Raw genomic sequence first — 12,923 nt, 5'->3', positions numbered from 1 at the left:
GGTACCAGTAGTAGTGCTTTACATCTAATCCAATCAGGAGTCTGAAGTATAAACTTTTAATGCCTTCTTTTAACATGATATGAAACATTAAACAAACGTCAGTACTTCTATCATGCAAGTGGCCTAGATTGGTCATGACAAGCCGGTCTACAGCCAACTGAAAAGACACATGTTGTTATTTATGTATATATATTGTTGTGTACCACTGTTATGGACAAAGAAACTACATATATTCACAAGCAGACAGCAATAATACATGGATAACTTGTTCTGTTCAGTACAAGCACAGAAGACTTTGTGCAGGAATAAAAGGCTTTATAGCAGTAGTTGCTCTGTTGCCAAGAGTTACATGAGAAGATCAATACCACACTCATATCTGCCAGATAAATATAGATGGATAGGCCCTGTTCACAGCTGCTATTATCCAATCACAAGTGGACAGCTTTAAGGACAAGTTTGAACACTTCTAAGACATATTGAGATCCAGACATTCAGAGGTGGTCCGGGCCAAATATGGTCACAATCTTCAAGTAGTGTGTATGCAAATGTATCCTGGGCCAGATTGAAGGACCGTCTACTCAACTGCAAACTCTATTTTCCGGCAGACTAGGCGCAGGAAGGGCACTGTTGCCTCTCTGTCTGTGTACCCGCCATCCAAAGCTGTGTTGTGGACATACAATGCATCGTATCTCCGACTGGGTAAAATGTAGGAGGCAGGAACTTTACAGGGACGTTCTCTCAGTCGTTGCAGACTAGGACCTTGATAGGACCCACTGGACTCTGGAGGTGACGTAATCATTCTGCAACAGTTTCAATCGTCGGATACTCGGCGTGCAACAGTTTTAATCGCGACGTTGATGATGCGACGCACCAAAAGCATAACATTTCTACCAGTACTCTTCTTCTGCTGGGTTTTAAAAATGGTGCTTACTGTTGACGTCACATCCCACTTTAAGTATATCCAATCAGCACCAAGTCAACCTCAAGCCACACCCAGGTATATTTCGGGGCTTCACGGAGAACATACCCCGAGTCAGGGACTCGTTTTGCCCCTATAAAAGTTCTGGGTTAGACATGCGCCAATGGTGATGGCCATGTAAAATTACCCCGAAGTTCCTTCAGTGGAAACGGCCCTATTGCTTTAGGCGGGAAAGGAGTTCCTGTATCGGTCCTTGTGACACATGGCTGAACCAAAGTGCTTCGCTGTCTGTCCAGTCGGTGGTGGTGAGGATGATCTGGAGTTTGTTTAGTGTCTTCCTCTCCAACAAACCATTTCAGAGGTGTCTGGTTTGCAGCCAATTACAGAGCAGGCCTTCTTAATCAGTAATCAGTTAATTAAGTCTGTTGGTGTTGTTGGCTCAAACGCTGCTCCCCCAGCAGACTGGGCAGGGGCGTCTAGTACAGCACTGACCACAACAGACTGGTGGAAGATTTCCAACATGTCAATGAAACGCGTTGAGGGAACTCAGCTTCATTAGGAAATAGAGTCTGCTCATCCCCTTTCTAATTTACAGCCTCGATCAGTCAGCAGCCATTTAGTTTAGCTTAAACAGGGGGAAGAAGGTAGACTGATTGCATCCAAAGGTAAAATCCATTTGCCAGCAACTCTAAAACTCCCTCAATAACACAAAATACACAGTTTGTTTCATTTGTACAAATACCAAAGTGAGAAGGCGACAAGTTGAAGAGTTTCTGCAAGGATTGTTTCTTTGATTGTTTCTTGTTCCTCAAGTTTACTCAAGTAGTTGTAGCTTATTATTAATGCCCTGTTGTAGAGAATTGGGGAAACAATTGACCACAACAATAAACCTTTCGTTTAAGGCTATTTTATGCAGAGGAGTAGAGTAAAAAAAAACAACATTTTCTGAAGGAATCAGAACAAGAATAATTGGTTTTCACACCCAAGTGTCGGACATTTATCAAACCTTTCTTAATTTTCCACACATTCTGCAGCAAGGCACGCTATGTGTCTGTCAATCTCAGGTGGAAGTGTTTTCCACGTCTTTAAAATCCATACTTGTAAACGAGCCTCAGCACATTATGAACATGACTCCAGGCAGCAGCTTGATCAATGGACTCTTAGTAAACAGTACAAATTGCACCAGTCAGTTTTCAGGTTGTGGCTTTGAATATTAGGACTAATGTACTATATAATGCACAAAATGTTGTATATATCAATTACAGAATAACCTGATAGCGGATTACAGGCTTGTTTTTAACCAAGTTGTTTCTTTTGCGAAGTGTCACATTTTCAGGAGGAGTAAACGACGCACAACACGTGAGGTACCCTGCTTTTATTTTTTACCTATAATCATATTTTCATTCTTCAAAAAAAAAACTCATTAGCAGTCTCATAAACAGTCTCTTCATCACAGAGTCATCACACCCTTCATCATCATTCACCACATTAGCATAGTTTTCACTTCACAGCCAAATAATTCTGCACAAACATGTCGTATCATTTGGGGAATTGATTTTATGCAGAAAGCGTCGGTATGGCAGCAGTAGGAATGTAAAATATGAACAGAACGACTCTAAATCTGCTGCTTTGAATCCCAATTTTTTTACTCACAAATCGAGGAGAAAGGGGAGAGGGAAACCTTTCTTTCCTTTTCCTCTCAAGAGACACTGAGTTGTTATTCTTTCACCTCCAGCTTCTTCACCGGCTCTCAGCCAACAGTCGATGTAGGTATGAGTTAGTTTACAGAGGATGTGATGCAGAAAAGTATGTGTTCATCCAACCATCCCTAGCATGGGTAAAGATTTGGAAAGCAGATGGTGTTTTGTGCCTTGCTCTCCCCTCTGAGCTGCACAGCGGCAACATTTACATGTATATAATCTGATTATAGTCAGTAACCAGAGTGAGGCTGCACACCAATACAGAATGATGACATGGATTTGCCATTAATTTACTTGTTTCCATGCTGCAGAGCAGACTCTTAATAGCTGAAGACGTTCCCCTTCACATTACGTTACACTGTCACAGACTCTCCCTGAAACCCTCAACAGCACATTTATTCCATGATGTGGTGATAATGAGGTATAAACCTTGCAGTACAGCGAAGGGCTACAACGTGCTCCTGTGGGACTTGACTCAAATGTTAATTGTGTGTCAGACAGAGCTTTCCACCACCGGCGTCGTCCAAACACCAAATGAGAGAAAATCCCTTTGTAGGAATGGTGGTTCAGACTGTAGAATTCAAATGGTGCATTGAATCTTTTAACTTTCCTGTTGTCCTCGAGTTGAGGAAGGAAGGGAGGAAGAAGGAAGGATGGAAGGGAGGGAGAAGGAAGCAAAGGAGGAAGAAGGAAGGAAAGGAGGGAGGGAGGGAGGAAGGAAAGAAGGGAGGAAGGAAGGAATGAAAAGAGGGAGGAAGGAATGGAGGAAAGGAAAGAAGGAAGGGGGGAAGGAAAGGAAGGACGAGGAAGGAAGGTAGGAGGGAGGGAGGAAAGAAGGAAGGAGGGAGGGAGAAAGGAAAAGATGAAGGAAGGACAGAGGAAAGAAGGAAGGAAGGAAGGAAGGAGGGATGGAAAGAAGGAGGGAGGGAGGAAGAAAGGGGGATGGAGGAAGGAAAGAAGGAGGGGAGGAAAGAAAGAGAAAAGGAGGGATGGAGGAAGTACAGACGGAAGGAAGGGAGGAAAGAAGGAACAGTCAAAACAGATGGGGTCTATTTGACCCGGGAGGACGACAGGAAGGTTAAGACACTTTTAATTTTTGTTGTGAGATTAGCTGAAATATTGTCTGGATCATCTCTAGTTGTTAATCAGACTGTGAACAAAGACCAGCGTACAGAAGAAGCAGCTTTGACCCAGATATCCGTTATCTGGGTATGTATTGTAGTCCCGGCGTTTTGGCTGTCACCCAAAGAGGCTAAATCATCGTCACGCAGATAGCTGCTAGGTTCTTTTCATTAATTTACCCATTAAATGCAACTCAAACAGTAAATGCATGGAGCAGAATCAGTCTGTGTTGTTTCCTGTGTTATAAGCTTGTGTCTCAATTCTTTAGATGTGGTGCAAAAGCAAACAGGAAGAGGCAAAAAGGGATTAGCCTCTCTGGTCCCAAAGCCTTTTAGATGTGAAGATCTTTCTATAAAATGTAAGAAAATCGTGAAAACTACCTTTTTATACTTTTTTTTTAAATTAATGGTGACGTCCTTGTTGTGTCTGATTAATTAATATTCAATTTAATATCATGTTTGACACAGAAAAGCTTCAAATCTCAAATCTGAGCACATTTTTGCATCAAAAAGGGGTTTAAATTATGTTCTATCATCAGAATAGTTCATCTTTTGTTGTTAACTAATCCGTTAACTGACTAATTATTCCAGCTCTACACTGATTATATTCATCTACTTTTCAGTGGATGAGAGATTCGACTATAAAACCATTATGTGTGAAAATGTCTTTTAGTGGTAGTATCAAAAAAAGACAACATAGCAGTCAGCAGTGCATGGTCAAATTAAATATGAGCTGCTGTCAGAGTCCCCTTCTTCATTTTTGTGGGTTAGAAGGAAGATATTATAAATATTATAAGGTAGCTGCACATTTCCAGCATGCACTATTGAGCAGCTTAATTGCAATGTGCTAAAAACTGCTACCGGTCATAGTTGGATGAAGTGTTTATCGGTTTAAATGCCCCTTCAGTCATTCAACTAAATTAGAAATATGCTATACATCTCACTCTGATTCTGCAACTACAAGCATAAGATCCTAAAATGTAATCAGAGTGAGGTTTTTATTTTGTTTTATGTGCTCAAACTTGATTGCATTATCATGTAATTGCTCGAGCAGAATAATTGAATTTCTCCTTCTCTCGTTGTTATATTTACACCCTGTTGACTAGAAAGTATTTAGTAAATTGTTGTACAGCTTTGGTTCGCTTTGTTGCTGCTGTTGCCACCATAGACTGTATATAAGAAATGGACGTAACATCCGCGACGTCACCCATTGGTTTGTGGACTGCTGCTCGGAGGCCAATAGTATCTGATCTGAGCAGCGCCATCTTGAACATTTCCGGTGCATGCTGGGAAAAATAAAAAACAGTGATTCTACTTATATGGGCATCAGGAGGAGCATGAGGCGCCCTCCTGAACCTGTGAACCAATCAACCTGTCAATCACGACGTAGCCACGCCCTAATGCATACCCTGCTTTATCGTCACATATAAAATCAGGGAGGCCAAAATGTCCCAAATGAACATCATACTGCATTGAAGAAGGCTTTAAACTAGCGATTGAGACCATAAATACATTTTGAAAACGTTTACTGAGGTTAGAAATCAAGTGAGAAGTTGGTGAATTCTCCATTGACTTGTATAGAGACGGAAGTCCTTTTGACACCAAAACGGTCGCCCCCTGGTGGCCTTTTGATAGAATGCAGTTTTAAGTTACTTCTGCATTGGCCTCATTTCAGAGGACCAGAACTCCCCGCCTGGTTGCCACTTAATAAAATCGAGCTTTAGCCTCTTCTTCACTCCTACAGGGGAGATCAGAGGTGAAGTTGAGCCACAGAGCTCTTGGACATTGTTGGGATTCAGTTCATCATTCGAGGACACTTGAGTGTATAACTTAGGGGTCTAAAGGTATAAATCATTATTACAGGGTCACTTGTATAGACACACTGCTCCCAAGACGAGTGAGGAGTCAATACTGGAATTACTTCCTCTCAAACAACTCGGCTTTTAAAAAGGATCCTCATGTGTGCTAACTTGATAAAATGTCATAAAGATGCAGCTGCACAGTCCAAACACTCTAACTCGTAACTACTTTAGGCAATTTAGGATATTTAAGTTTATCATTTCCTCAGAGGGGAAAATGTAATTCACTTCTAAATTGTTTGTTCAGTTTGTTCAAAATGTTATTTTATACATCTGAGAAAAATTACTTAATTTAACCCTCCTGTTGTCCTCGAGTCAAGGAAGGAAGGGAGGAAGAAAGAAGGAAAGGAGGGAGGAAGGAAAAGAAGGAAGGGAGGAAGGAAAGGAAGGAGGGAGGGAGGATGGAAAGGAAGGAAGGAAGGACAGAGGAAAGAAGGAAGTAAGGAAGGGAGGGAGGGAGGAAGGAAGGAAAGAAGAAAAGAGGAAAGAAGGAAGGTAGGGGGAAGGAAAGAAAGAGAAGGAGGAAGGGAGGAAGAAAAGCAAGGAGGGAGGGAGGAAGGAAAGAAGGGAGGGAGGAAAGAAGGAGGGAGGGAGAAAGGAAAAGAGGAAGGAAGGAAAGAAGAACAGAGGAAAGAAGGAAGGTAGGAGGGAGGGAGGAAGAAAGAAGGAAAGCAGGCAGGTAGGCGGGAGGAAAGAGAGAGAAGGAGGAAGGAAAGGAAGGAAGAAAGGGGGATGGAGGAGGGGAATAAAGAGAGAAGGAGGGAGGAAAGAAGGAGGGAGGGAGGATGAATTATGAGGCTTTCTGCATCTTTAAAAAGTCGTTTTTTTTAAAGCAGATGATCGTCATGGTTTCCGTCGCTCTATCAGCAGGTTTTTCTCTGTAGCTTCTTATCTTAGAAAGTCTCAGACAGACGGCTTTCACGCTTGAATTATTCAATAAAAAGCTTTTAACCTTCTGCTTCATGACATTGTCGGTCTTAGCGTAATTAATCTCAGATCAGATGGAAACGAGTGTCAGTTTGTCTCGTTGGGATCGGCCAACATCAGCGTGTCATAGATGTCCGTCCTTCCTTCTTTCTCCCTTCCTTCCTTTCCTTTCCTTCCTCAGCAGCAGCATTTAGGTTTGGAAAAGTAATGGTTGCAGTTTTGGTTTTAATCTATTATTTATGGTCTTAACCCTCCTGGTGTCCTCAGGTCAAGAAAGGACATGAGGAAGGAAGGAAGGAAAGGAGTAAGGAGGGATGGAGGAAGGAAGGAAAGGAGCGAGGGAGGAAAATAGGAAGGAAGGGTGGAAGGAAAGGGAGAAGGAAGGAGGAAGGAAAGGAGTAAGGAGGGAGGGAGGAAAAGAGGAAGGGAGGAAAGAAGGAAGGAAAGTAAGGAGGGAAGGAGTAAAAGAGGAAGAAGGAAGGAAGGAAAGGAGGGAGGAAAAGGGGAAGGAAGGAAAGGAGTGATGGAGGAAAAGAGGAAGGGAGGAAGGAAAGAAAGGAGGAAGGAAGGAAAGGAGTAAGGAGGGATGGAGGAAAAGAGGAAGGAGAGAAGGAAGGAAGGAAAGGAGTAAGGAGGGAGGGAGGAAGTAAGGAGAGGAGGAAGGAGGGAGGGAGGAAAAGAGGAGGGAGCAAAGAAAGAGGGAAGGAGGGGGACAACGAAGGAAAAATTAAAGAAAGAGGGAGGAAAGAAGGAACAGTCAAAAGAGACGGGGTCAATTTGACCCGGGAGGACAACAGGAGGGTTAAGTGTGGTTTACAGATTAGTGTTTGAGAGCAAAGCAAACGGTGCTAAATATAAACCAGCTGATTCCTATCTCCTCACTAGTCGTCTTGTGTTTCAGACTCATTATACCCCCCCCCCCCCCTAAAAAAAAATCAATGAAATCATTTTAATTGGATTGCAACCTCTCGGATAGAGACTCGTATTTCATGTGTGTGACACTCAGACGCGGTAGCTGCATGATAAAGTGGATTCTTATCTGATGGGTTTGATATCTGCAGGCGGCGACCCAGCAGCGATAATAACAGCTGCTTTCATGATGCGTCCGCACATCTGCAACACTCACAGATAATCGACTCTTTGCAAACAGTCTTTTCTCCTTTTTTCTGTCTTCTCTCTTTCTTTTTTGTCCTCTAACCTCCTTTTCCACGTCTGTCTGTTCAGCAGAAGAGCTCTTAATGATTTATTGATAATGGTGTAGCTTCCCTTTAGAGAGAGAGAGAAAGATATCAGCAGCTGTCCCAGAAAATCTTTATCTGCATTTTTTTTTAGCTTGTATGATTTTTGATGTCAGCGTTTTTGCAGAGTCTGCTTTAAACTGCAGCGTCTGATGTACCGAACTATATAATAATGTCATTTTCTTACAGAGCAGCAAGCCGTCCGTTTCCCTCCAGTGTTTCTTCTATTCTCACATTTAGTTTTATTAGCCTGTATTCTGGTTATCTGAATCACAGGTTGTGTATTTTAATCTTTGTAGTATCGGTAGCTGTTTCTTCTAGAGCCCAAACAATATATCAGCCAACCGATGTTACTCTACGATATTCAAATCCAATCCAACTTTATTTGTTAAGCACTTTAAAACAAACAAAGTGCTGTACAGAATAATAAATAAGAGACATAACAGCTCACATAAGGCCCAAAATTACATATAAAATACAAAAATAAATTAAAAGACATAAAACATGAGTAATAATATATCGGTATCAGTTTTTATGCCATTTTTTAAAAAGATATACAAGCAGCATTTTATATTTATTCAATCCTTTTTTCTAAATTCAAGTTTATACATTTGTTTTGTTGGTCTATGAGTTCTTTATTTATAGTTATTTATAATTATTAAATGATGTAATAAGTTTATTGTTAAAGTATAAATATCAAACCTTCATTACATTTCTTTATCACAAGACTTTAATTAAACACATTGAAGGATTATTGCAAAAAATGTGTGTTTATGTAGATATTTTGTTTTTATCAGATTATTGGTCAATACGTCAATATTGGAATTTATTTTTACTCCCTGATATCGATATTGGCCCCAAAAAATCCAGTATGGGTCGAGCCCCAATATCTTCTGCTGTAAGTTTTATCTCAATTTATTATAGCCAAATAATTTATCAGGCTGATATCGGCTAATTTCAGATATTTCCGTATCAATGTCTCTGCTAGAGCTGCAATTAGTTGATTAATCAATTAGCTGCCTAATTCTCCAGCTTCTTAAATATGAATATTTTTCTGGTTTCTATGTTTTCTATGACGATGAACTGAATATATTTGTGTTGTGGACAGAAGAAGATATTTGATGACGATGCTTTGTGCTTCAGGAAAAACATGATCAATATTTTTCTGACATTTTCGACATTTTATGGACCAAATAACGAGAAATGCTGAAAGGATTTTAGACTTTAAAATGTCCAGCTAAGTAAAATTCTTTACTGAACGACATGTAAACGATCCTTATCAAACACGTACGAGTTCTGAGTTAATGTAAAACAAAACAAACATGAAGAAAGCAAATCAAAATATGTAAATTAGCCTCAAAATCCAGTATGAGTCACACTGCTGCTGACACCAACACCTTTAAGTTAAAAACCACAGGTGGAGTCTCTTCTCTCCCACAGAGGAAGAACCAGAGTCAGATGTGTTTATCAGTATCTCAGAACAACAGGATTTCTGGACATACTTCAGTTTTCTAGCAAATGAAACGTTTCTGACTCACAAGGAGCCGTTAAGGATGAAGCCTGACCACCAGCTGGGCAGCAGAGTGGGAGTAGTGGAGGACGTTAGCATGCTCCACTATCAACAAGCAGGAGAGGGGGAAGAAAGATGTGGAGCCGCTGCTTCTATGGATGCTTTTTTTTTTTTTTTTTTTTTTTTTTTTAATCTGAGGAAGGAAGGAAGGAAGGAAGGAAGGAATGAAGGAAGGAAGGAAGGAAGGAAGGAAGTAGAGATAACAAAGAAGATAGTTCATAGGGGATCTGAAGTGTGTGTTTCTGTGTCTTTGTGTGTGTGTGTGTGTGTGTGTGTGTGTGTGTGTGTGTGTGTGTGTGTGTGTGTGTGTGTGTGTGTGTGTGTGTGTGTGTGTGTGTGTGTGTGTGTGTGTGTGTGTGTGTGTGTGTGTGTGTGTGAGATAGAGGAAGAGAGAGCGAGAAAGACGTGGAAACATACAGATGAGTAGCGATAAACCGTAATTGGAGCGTGTGGAGAAAGTAAACAAGATGAAACGCTTGTGTGTGTTTGTGTGTCTGTGTGTGTGTGTGTGTGTGTGTGATGAGGTGATAGAGGCAGCGTGTGGAGAAAGTAAATGAGACGTGAGATAATGTGACTGAAGAGCGAGGACAAAGAAAGATGCAGGGATGATAAGTGAATGGGGGGGGGGGGGGGAGGAGGGGGGGGGGGCGGAGATGCAGGACGATGGTTTCCTCTTCAGTTTTTAAAGGGTAACAGATTAAAATGGTTTCAAGCTCTTTAAGATATGATGGATCCTGTCTAGTCTGACATCTCCTGCAGGGACACAGAAAGTCAAAGCTGTCTAAAGACTCGTCTCCGTCTTCTTCACAGGCTGATTCAGACCTGACTGATATATCTTTATCGGGTTTTTAAGCTCTCAAATATCCATCAATATTGGCCTTAAAAATTCGGCATTGATGAATTAGTAGCAGCAACATGGACGTGAAGTCTCTCCAAGCTTCTCATCACTGCTGGGAATTTAACCCTCCTGAAAAATGTTGGTATTTCCTGATTGTGAATGTGATAAACTAGCTACTGTATTATGCACAAAGTAAAAGATCTGACTCATAATTACAAAAAAAACAGAAAATGTGAAAAAAGCAAAATGTTGCACGATTTTAAAGAGTGAAAAATACAAAAGAGTTTTCCTTGTTTGTCCAGAAATAATCCATCTGTTGGTCGTGATATTAGCAAAATGAACAGATCTTTACCTACATGAGTAATATATTCTGCAAAGTGAAGAATCTTACTTACAACAATATAGTAATTTCTTTAACCCTCCTGTTGTCTTCGAGTCAAGGAAGGGAGGGAGGAAGGAAGGAAGGAAAGGAGGGAGGAAGAAGAAGGAAGTGAGGGAGGAGGAAGAAGGAAGGATGGAAGGGAGGACAAAGGGAGGAAAGGAGGGAGAAAGGAAGGGAGGAAGGACGGAGGAAAGGAGGGAGGGATGAGGGAAGGGAGGAAAGAGAGAAGGACGGAGGGAGGAAGGAAAGAAGGAACAGTCAAAACAGACAGGGTCAATTTGACCCTGGAGGACGACACATAGGTTAATTTCCTTCTTAGAGAGTCGGAAAAACATCTTATCTTGTGAACTGAAAGTTTTCTCATTTCTAAAAATATTTCCAGGTGAAAAATATCAACGTCATAATTCACCATTTACTCACTCACACACCATAACCATCACATCATTTAACTCATCACCTCTCAGTCAGCAGACAGAGGAGAAAAACATTAGATGCTCCACTCGTCTTTGATTCACCTGGAGCATAAAACACATTTTAAACATTTTCCTGAATGCCAAAGATTTTCCCTCCAAATCTTTATCGACAAGAAACTGGAAAAAACCCTTCAGTAAACTTTTAAAAACTTTTTTCAGTAAAGTTTTCCTTCCTTCCTTCCTTCCATCCTTCCTTCTCTCCTTACTTCCTTCCTCTTTTCCTCCCTCCCTCCTTACTCCTTACTCCTTTCCTTCCTTCCTTCCTTCTTTCTCTCCTTCCTCTTTTCCTCCCTCCCTCCTTACTCCCTTCCTTCCTTCCTTCCTTCTCTCCTTCCTCTTTTCCTCCCTCCTTTCCTTCCTTACTTCCTTCCTCTTTTCCTCCCTCTTCTCTTACTCCTTTCTTTCCATCCTTCCTTCTCTCCTTACTTCCTTCCTCTTTTCCTCCCTCCCTCCTTACTCCTTACTCCTTTCCTCCCTTCCTTCCTTCTTTCTCTCCTTCCTCTTTTCCTCCCTCCCTCCTTACTCCCTTCCTTCCTTCCTTCTCTCCTTCCTCTTTTCCTCCCTCCTTTCCTTCCTTCCTTCCTTCATCCTTCCTTCTCTCCTTACTTCCTTCCTATTTTCCTCCCTCCTTTCTTACTCCTTTCTTTCCATCCTTCCTTCTCTCCTTACTTCCTTCCTCTTTTCCTCCCTCCCTCCTTACTCCTTACTCCTTTCCTTCCTTCCTTCCTTCCTTCTCTCCTTCCTCTTTTCCTCCCTCCCTCCTTACTCCCTTCCTTCCTTCCTTCCTTCTCTCCTTCCTCTTTTCCTCCCTCCTTTCCTTCCTTCATCCTTCCTTCATCCTTCCTTCTCTCCTTACTTCCTTCCTCTTTTCCTCCCTCTTCTCTTACGCCTGACAGAATCTCACCCTACAGAGCAAACTGAACATTAATTTGAGTGTTTTTCGGAGACACTCAGACAGTATATATCCTGACTGGCAGCAGTTGAGCGTGTCAAACCTCTTTGAGCCTCTCTGGAAGGCAAATGACAGAAAATTGCAGCTTGTTTTCTCTCCTGCAGAATTATTCCAGCTGGTAAAACCTGTAAAAGTTTGGGATCGAAAATCAAACTGAATGTTTTTCTCCTGATGTCTCGACTTTGTGTTAATGACCGGCTCCGTCTCCTCCAAACTGCCTCATGATGAAACTCTGCCTCGTGCTTCTTTCTAACCTTTTACCTGTGTGTGTTTTAACGCATGATGTGTGTGTGTGTCTCTATGTGTGTGTTTACAGGAGGAAGTGGAGGCCGAGAACAGAAGGAACACGAGGACCAAAATGGGAACAAAGTTAACTCCCCACCGAGAAGAGGTGAGAACCACACACACACACACACACACACACACACACACACACACACACACACACACACACACACACACACACACACACAGCGAGGTGCACACACATGCATAACCATGAACATGTGCTCTGATACATCTTATATGTATATATTAACATTTTACACACATCAAACAGGAAGTCAGAACCAACCAGAACTCATCAAAGTCTTTATTTTTGTTCTTCTAGTTTTACCAGCGATAATATTAATGTAATTTAACTATAAGTATAATATATTATAATATATTATAAAGTGTTTAGGCTTTACTATAGTGAACATATGACAAGTTTTCTCTGCTTTGCAAAACTGTGTTGCATGTATGTTTGAACCCAGAGCTTCACAACTTTAAAAAACAAATTTGTGTCGTCCTCCCGGGTCAAATTGACCCTGTCTGTTTTGACTTTTCCTTCTTTCCTCCCTTCCTTCCTCCTTTCTTTCTTTCCTTTGTCCTTCTTTCCTCCCTTCCTTCCTTCCGTCTGTCTTTCTTACCTCCCTCCCTCCTTATCTCTTTCTTTCCTTTCT

General features: G+C 41.4%; 1 protein-coding gene across 1 annotated transcript in view; it reads left to right on the top strand.

Moving 5' to 3' along the window:
- The window catches only part of LOC133991559 (kinesin-like protein KIF20B), a 67,986-nt gene that overhangs the window by 50,325 nt on the left and 4,738 nt on the right, over window positions 1-12,923 (top strand). The window contains 2 exon segments of the mRNA XM_062430015.1: window positions 2,242-2,283; window positions 12,296-12,370. Coding sequence (XP_062285999.1) covers window positions 2,242-2,283; window positions 12,296-12,370 — 117 coding nt within the window.

The sequence above is a fragment of the Scomber scombrus genome, chromosome 12 (assembly GCF_963691925.1).
Source record: "Scomber scombrus chromosome 12, fScoSco1.1, whole genome shotgun sequence".
In the NCBI taxonomy this organism is placed as follows: Eukaryota; Metazoa; Chordata; class Actinopteri; order Scombriformes; family Scombridae; genus Scomber; species Scomber scombrus.
The sequence above is the reverse complement of the archived record's forward strand: the minus strand, read 5'-3'. Positions and strand labels throughout refer to the sequence as shown.